The 8,485-nt window shown below is 40.0% G+C and overlaps 1 protein-coding gene across 1 annotated transcript in view; it reads left to right on the plus strand.

The window, feature by feature from the left end:
• The window catches only part of HEY2 (hes related family bHLH transcription factor with YRPW motif 2), a 10,679-nt gene extending 2,685 nt beyond the window's left edge, over positions 1-7,994 (plus strand). The window contains exons 4-5 of the mRNA XM_007946590.2: positions 1,867-1,948; positions 7,312-7,994. Of these exons, the coding sequence (XP_007944781.1) occupies positions 1,867-1,948; positions 7,312-7,994 (765 nt within the window). The remainder of the gene's footprint in view (positions 1-1,866; positions 1,949-7,311) is intronic.
• Positions 7,995-8,485: the final 491 nt, after the last annotated feature.

Consider the following 8,485-nt stretch of genomic DNA (forward strand, 5'->3'; position numbering starts at 1 on the left):
ATGATTTCATTTTGGTCTCAAACTGTTGAAAAAAAGATAGTAAGCTTCTTATTTGAAAAATAATCAAAGCCTAGAAAGTAATATATCCAGCTCTGTTTCTTAGATAATAATACTAATAAAATTTATTGACCAAGCCACTTGCTTGCATTTTTAATCTCTGTGTTAAAGAATGATGTTTGTTCTGGGGCATCTTTTTGGAATTGTGGTGAAAATCAAACTAGCCATAGATCTCCCTTTCTGAATTGAAGCCTTCCTTTACAAAAGCAAAAGACAATTTTGCATACTTAGAAAAGTAGAAAGCCAAATGTTTAAATCGTCCTTTGTGATTTAAGAGAAGGTGTGTTTCTTCTCTTACTGCAGTAGCTAATGGCATGGATTTCTAAGAGCATCTTTCAAAAGATGGCAGAATATTCTTGTTGAAAATAATAGATAGCAAATGTTTGTAAATTCCATTTTGTTTACTTCATGAACTCGAAAACCTTATAAAACAAAGCCTACAAAGCTCTTGGAAATTACTCAGAAACTTCAGTTTTCATTTTAAGTTACCTTCACTGAAATTATTTGTACATCTTCATGGAAAAGAACATTGACAAAAGAATAGGATGTAATAAGCTCTTGGTTATATATTGTTAAGACAAAAAAGACACCTATTTTATATGTTGAGGCTATCTTTGATCAGCCAAATGAAATCTACGAATTGTAGTTACAATAAATTGCAGCAATACAGGCTGCAGGAAAATGGTAATCGGTGATATTTTTTTAGTTTTACATACCAAAATATCTACAGTTATGAGAAGCTGTCAGTGTGGTGATTTCTTTTTTTCTTGGTTTGTTATATTCCCCACCACCACCCCTTAAATGTTGACTTAAAACAAACCTTGAAAGCTAACCTCAGTTGTTTGGCAGTTACCATAAACAGAGGCCTTCCCGTTCAGGGCTTGGCTACTAACTCCAGTGACCTGGCCCTGTCACAATATTAGAATGTTCTTTAGAGCAGTTAAATAACTCTGACACACTTACCATGTACTGGATGCTGATAATTTTAGCCAAACAAGTACAGCATTGGAACCTGAAATAAAATTCAGTATCCTTTTAAAAATTTGTATATTGGTTTAATTATTGAGTTCTTCCAGGAAATTAGAAGCCAGTTTAAGGTGGCATTTTTCATTTCAGTAGGTTTCCAGAGATTATTTTAAAAGGCAAGGTACATTAAATGTATTTCTAAGACAAGTTTACTAAAAACTATTTTTAAAGGATTCCAAAATCCGTAATTTAAGTAGAAAATTCTCCCTACTCAGTTAAGATCTTGGAATTCACAGTGACACCTACTGGTAATTATTGGGAAAAACCTTACAAGCCTGCCTTTTTTTATTTTCGGTTCTCCTAATCAATGGTCTAGTATGAATTACTTTAAAGGCTTATTAGAATTTTCCATTTTTGAAAAATCTACTTTTAACAATAATCTGTTAAAATCCTCTCTCCTTGTGTGCCAGAGTTAGTATTCATCTGGTATAGATGTCAAGCTCACATAAGACTATTTAATATACTATAATAAAGTATGTTGTATCTGAAGGTAGAAACTGAGTGCAAAATTTGAAATTTTCACAAATGTAGTAGTTTTGATGGAATAATTATTTTTATTATAAAAAATTATGTCTTCTTTAAGTCTTTAAGTATTAAAATGGAGATACCTGTCACTAGATGTGACACAGTGGTAAGTGTTTTCATGTGAAGTTTAGAAAATTTCAGACTTTTTGTGTGAAAAAAATTATATGTAGAATTTTTTAATAAAAGGCAAAATTCAGTGTAAAATGTTCCAAATTAATTGCTATAGGACTTGTAAGACTTTATTATTTGTCAATAAAGGGATCTGCAAAATTAGAAAAAGCTGAAATATTACAAATGACAGTGGATCATTTGAAGATGCTTCAGGCAACAGGAGGTAAAGGTAAGAAGGAAACTTCGTTTTTCCCCTTTGCATCTTTTTCCCCTGATATGTAAGGAAGTCATAGCTGAACAGTTCTTTAACAAGCTGAGATAAGAGGTCCCAGATTAAAGCTGTGGAAATCAATGCTAATGGCAGGATTGAACTCATGGGAAAGAACTTGTGGAACAAAAGAAGCTCTTGACCCTGGGCTTGTGTTTGCTTTCATAATACTATGGGAGTAAAGCTTCATTCATGGCAGGCTGGTTAGAGATTCAGAGATTTGTTTGGGACTTCAGGAAAGCATGCTGGAATCTGTACAGAAAAACAAAACAAATACACAAACATCCAAATATAAACAGAAGGTTAGATCCAATATTTTTCTTATCCTCCTCTTCCTGCTTTTTTCCCACTAAATTGGGTCTAGAACTCAATGTAAGGGCTATTCCAAAGGAAGTGACCCTGTAATTATTTTCATTGTTTTCAGATGTTAGGTTTTCTTGGATTCAAATCATGTAGAACATAAGAAATGTAGGTAATGCATCTATGGATTAGAAATCATCAATGGAGCAGAGTCACTCCTAGGGAGAGAAAACCAGAGCAGGTGCCCTGGGTGATATCCTTTCTATGGGATAGAAACTTAGGGAGGAATTGTCAAGGGCCTCAGGGAGGAACTCTCACCTCCTGACAAAAATGAACATGAAATCCTGAAATTCACGTATCAGCCAATTTCCCCAAACATCACTCAGACTAGACTTTGCCTTTTGTATCCTTTGGTATTCATCATAGCCAAGGGGATTATTCAATATCTTCAAGAACAGGGCAAAAAGAAGGCTCCACAAGGAAGTAAGTGCTGCGACTGAATCCTAGGGCCTCTCTCTGCTCAGCATCGTTTTAGTACCTGGTATCTAGGTTCTCTGGGTGCCACAAGTGATTTGCACTCAACTAATAGCCTACAAAAAAGGTTGGCAGTTAGAACTTACCCAACAGCACCACATAAGAAAGGCCTGGAGATCTGCTCCATAAAGATTGTTGTTATTAGGTGCCGTGGAATTGATTCTGATTCATTGTGACCACCCCTGTGTGACAGATTATAGCCACTAAAAACCCTATGGAGCAGTTCTACTCTGTAACTCATGGAATCACGATGATATTGGAGAGCAACGACTTGTTTATCAATTGGTATGAAATATTTCATATTTAACTCTGATAGGGCCGTACTAAGAAGCTCTGGTGGTACAGTTGTTAAGCACTTGGCTAACTGAAAAGTCAGTGGTTTGAATCTACCAACAGCTCCACAGGAGAGAGACCTGGCAATCTACTCCTGTAGAGCTTACAGCCTAGGAAACCCTATGGGACAGGTCTACTCTGCCACATGGGGTCACTGTGAGTCAAACTGACTCCATGGCAACAACAACATCAACATGTGAGGACCTGTAGAACATCAGCCCTGACCTTAACTCTCTGTTGCTCTTGTCAGTCTGGGGGTGATCTGTGTACATGGAAGCCCACATGATGAGACCTGCCCCAGGTTGTCCCTTCTCAAGGAATCTTCCTGAAAGGATAAGGAGTAAGGATAGAGTTGTGATTTCTGCTTGTTGAAATAAAATAGCCCAAGGCACAGGCTGCAAACATTCTCACATTGTAGAGAAAAGAACTGGATAGTTGGAAGCAGTGACCCAGCCTAGCTTGGCCCCTGCCTCAGCTTGACCTTGGCAGAAGTTCTCTATAGCATCTTGGGGCCTACATGAGTACTGTGAACTCCAAAGCCCCTCCAACCCCTTGATTCTGTGTCCACAACTACTATCTGAGGATATTAGGAGACTGAAGACAGTAACGATGGTGCAAGATAAGTTGTTTTCTCTACCTCTCTTGCTGTTATTAGCGACAAGGCTTCAAATATTGGGCATGAGCTGCAATATTATTGTTATGCTTTAGTGTAAAAACAGTTTCATCTTGCTTGCTATTCTTGGCTACCTGAACAGACCTAAAATTCACCCCAGAATAGTTTACAGATGGACATTTCTAAGCAGCCTCCATCTAAGTCATCTGACTGCTGAGCCATTAGAGAGGTCATCATGTAGGAGGGTGTGTTGGCCTTAAAAGACAGGGGCTGGCAGTTTGGGGCTTATGCTGTTAGAGCTTAGATGAGAGGCACAGCTCCTGCAGTTGCCTGATTTCAAATCCTGTCTCTGTCATTTATTAGTTCTGTGACCTTGGGTAAATGACTAACCCCCTCTGAGGTCCTGTTTCATCATCTGTAAAATGAGGACAATAATAGTGTCCATTTCACAAGGTGGTTGTGAGTTAATTCACCTAAAGCCCCGTGAGCTGTACTGGCACAGAAAGTGGCATGGACATGTGTGTTATAATTGTCATCCCAAGATCCATTTGTAGGAAGCAGCTATTGTAATTTCTGTCTGCATTTAGCAATAAGAGAGCATTTACATAATTTATATTTCTTAGGAGCTGTGGTATACAGTGGTTAAGTGCTCGGCTGTTAACTGAAAGGCTGGCTGTTCTTACCCACCCAGTAGTTCCATGGAGAAATACATGGCAATCTGCTGCTTAAGGATCACAGCCTAGAAGACCCTGTGGGCAATGCTACTCTGCCACATGGGGTTGCTGTGAACCGAAAGTGATTTGACGGTACCTAACAACATCAACATATTCCTTAGATGCAACAGAGGTCTCAGTCATACACAGAATTACATAATTAGCAGACCACAAATTTGCCTGCCTTTGTGACCACACATAAATACTCTTGGAGGCTTCTGGGGTTCCAGTTCTGTTAGTCTACTCTCTGTGATCTATCTTGGCATTATAATCAGTTCTAGGGAGAATTTAGTAGAGTTCTGGTAGCGTAGTGCCTAAGGCACTTGACTGCTAACCAGAAGGCTGGAGGTTCAAACCCACCAGCCACTCCTCAGAAAGAAGGTTGGGCAATCTACTTCTGTAGTGATACTGCTTTGGAAACCCAAGGAGGATTCTCTATGAGTCAGGTCTGACTCGATGGCACATAACAACAACTTAAATTGCTAACCCCTCTCCATTTCTGGACTCTGTCCACTCTGATGATTACTTCTCTCCTTCTGACCTGGAAGCCAGAAGCCTTCATGGCACTGATGACTTCTCATGTGAAATGCTTTCTGTGGAGGCATCTTCTTCAGGTGTAGCTTTCCCTCCTAATCCCAGGGGCTTTGTTTGCTAACTTGGCCAAATTCATGGGATGACAGCTATTTTTCTTGCCTCTTCCACATTCATGATATTCTTTTCTATCAGCCTGTGGTTGTTACTGCTTTGATGGCATATATTTTTTACCCCAGACATCTTTTGGGGACTTCAATCTATGTGACTACTTTTTCCGTAATATGTGATTACAAAATGAAATAATTTATTTTTTAATAGTTTAAAGGTTTTTAAATAGATGATAAATGCAAAAACATAAAAAGATAATGTAGCAAATACCTTCTGTGAAAATCACCTTCTTTGAAAGTGACACTTTCCATTTATGTATATACGCATCCCAAAGTGAGTAGACTAAACTTTCAATTTGAAAATTTCTATTAAAAAAGTAGCAAATGAGAAAGAAATCTGAAAAGTCATTTATACATAATGAAGAACACATTCAGAGTGGTGACATTTTGTTGAATGTCTGATTATTATGGTGCTCTGTATTGACACTATAATTATCAGACATTTTTATTTTCTATTCAGATGTTTTGAATGGGATAAAAAGAGCTGCTAAGATGACACATGTGACACAGTTCCAGCCATTTCTATGGTTTTAAAACTATAGGTGTGGGAGGTGTGTGCATAGACAGTGATACAATTAATAGACACTTTCTTGGGTGAACGCTGGAAAAAAGTAATTTAAACAATGAAGGACAGAAATATTGAACTTGAGGAAATTTAGGAGTTACAGTATAATAATTGCACATGGCAGGCAAGGACATTGGTGGTTCAGTAGAATTCTCACCTTCCATGCAGGAGACTTGGTTTTGATACCCAGCCAATATGCTTCAAGCACAGCCAGCACTTGTCTTTTACTGGAGGTGTGCATGTTGCGATGATGCTGAAAAGGTTTCAGCGGAGCTTCCAGATTAAGACAGACTAGGAATAAAGACCTGGTGATTTACTTCCGAAAAAACAGCCACCATGAATGACAGCGGGAGCTCTGGTAGCATAGTGCCTACGGCACTTGACTGCTAACCAGGAGGCTGGCGGTTCAAATCCACCAGCCACTCCTTGGAAGGAAGATGGGGCAATCTACTTCCATAGTGATACTGCCTCGGAACCCCAAGGAGGGGTCGCTATGAGTCGTGTCTGACTCGACGGCACATAACAACAACAACAACATGAATGACAGCGGTCTGGTCTCAGTGCAGTGAGCTGGAGGCCAACTCAGCAGCAGCTGTCAACAACAACAAAAAAAATCTCATATCAGAGTCCCTTGGTGGCATGACAGTTAATGCTCTCAGTTGCTAACCACAAGGTTGATAGTTCAAGCCCACATAGAGGCACTTCAGAAAAATAAAAGGCCTGGTGATCTATTTCCGAAAATCAGCCATTTTAAACCCTATAGAGCACAGTTCTGCTGTGACACACATGGGTTCACCATGCGTTAGAATCGACTCTAGGGCAGATGGTTTAATTTCGTATCAGTAAGCAGCCTCATGTTGCTTGAAAGAAAATTATATGTTCCACATCTTCAAATTAGTAATCAAATTAAAAAAAAAAATCTTCGTTTTGTTTTCATTAATTATTTTTCATAAAAAGTAATGACAAGATGTTTTCACTTATAAAAAATCCTTGTTTCTCAAACAGCATTTATGAATTTATTACAAGATGAGATTCCAGCATGTTTCCAAAGAAAGTCCTCAAGCTGTTAAAATGCACTTCATGTTTCTGTTATAAATGCCAAGAGAATGAGGATATTTCAGATAAGCCCTTTAATCTCCAACTCATGTGACAGAGACAGAGAGACTGGGACTCTGTATTACCATGGAAAAGCTTGCTGGAGAATGTCACTATCCCACATTACAAGAAGCACCTTTTTTTTTAATTTCTGGAAGTGTTTGAAAGAGATGGATGTTCTTAATTTTTTCTCCCGCATGATACTTGGTTGCAAGAGCAACTGTAGCATATTGTATTGCTAGAGTTGTCACACATGTAAATTGCAAAGTATACTTTATAAACTTCTGCAATAATTAAAACCATAAATAGCTTGCAAACTTTTCAGAAAGTATCAAATTCTACTCAGATCTTAAGGACAGAGTAGAACATTAGTTGTTTATTAGTACTGATTGCATCATTTTCTCTCTCTTCTTACCTCTCTCTCTTTCTCAATCTCTCGTTTCCCCTTTTTTGCACAAATATCCTTTTAGGCTACTTTGACGCCCATGCTCTTGCCATGGACTTCATGAGCATTGGATTCCGAGAGTGCCTTACAGAGGTAGCAAGATATCTGAGCTCGGTGGAAGGTCTGGACTCGTCGGACCCATTGCGCATGCGACTTGTCTCTCATCTCAGCACTTGCGCCTCCCAACGGGAGGCAGCGGCAATGACATCCTCCATGGCCCACCACCATCACCCCCTACATCCTCATCACTGGGCGGCTGCCTTCCACCATCTTCCTGCGGCCCTGCTCCAACCAAACGGACTCCATGCCTCAGAGTCAACCCCTTGTCGCCTCTCCACGACTGCAGAAGTGCCTCCTGTCCACGGCTCTGCTCTCCTCACCGCCACGTTTGCCCATGCCGATTCTGCCCTTCGAATGCCGTCGACAGGCAGTGTGGCCCCATGTGTGCCACCTCTCTCCACTTCTCTCTTGTCCCTCTCGGCCACTGTCCACGCTGCCGCAGCAGCAGCCACGGCAGCTGCTCACAGCTTCCCTCTGTCCTTCGCAGGAGCCTTCCCCATGCTTCCCCCAAACGCAGCTGCAGCAGTGGCAGCCACGACAGCCATCAGCCCGCCCTTATCGGTATCAGCCACATCCAGTCCTCAGCAGACAGGCAGTGGAACAAATAAACCTTACCGACCCTGGGGGACAGAAGTTGGAGCTTTTTAAGTTTTCAAGGAAGCTATTCATTGAACTTCTTGCGATAGTAATTGAATGTCCTTCATTTCAGAGTTTGCTTAAAACCTCTGTGCCCAGAAGGTAGCCATGCAAATACCTACAGATCCACAAAGGAACAATAAAGCTATTTGAGACACAGACCTCACAAGTGGAAATGTGGTATTATCTTTTTTCCTGTCTCTCTCCCTCTCTCTCTCTTTAAGGCAGCTTGCTAACTGACATCAGCAACTTTGGAAAACTTCCTTATTGTTTCCACTTAGACAGTTTCCTGCAATATATATGGGCAATACCATGCAGCAGTTCATCAGAATTGTGCACGAGAAACGCTCTGACTCTTGAAATTGGATGAAAACAAAAGTTTCATAAGTGCCTGAGCTAGTAAAGTTTTATTCTGAACATACTATATTGCACAAGTAAAGAATATAAGAGATTGGGTTAAGAAAGGAAAGGGACAAAACTCTTGCACTAGACTGCAGACATTT

This window comes from Orycteropus afer, unplaced genomic scaffold (genome assembly GCF_000298275.1).
Source record: "Orycteropus afer afer isolate SDZICR_OR568_19922 unplaced genomic scaffold, OryAfe1.0 scaffold00167, whole genome shotgun sequence".
NCBI classification, from domain to species: domain Eukaryota; kingdom Metazoa; phylum Chordata; class Mammalia; order Tubulidentata; family Orycteropodidae; genus Orycteropus; species Orycteropus afer.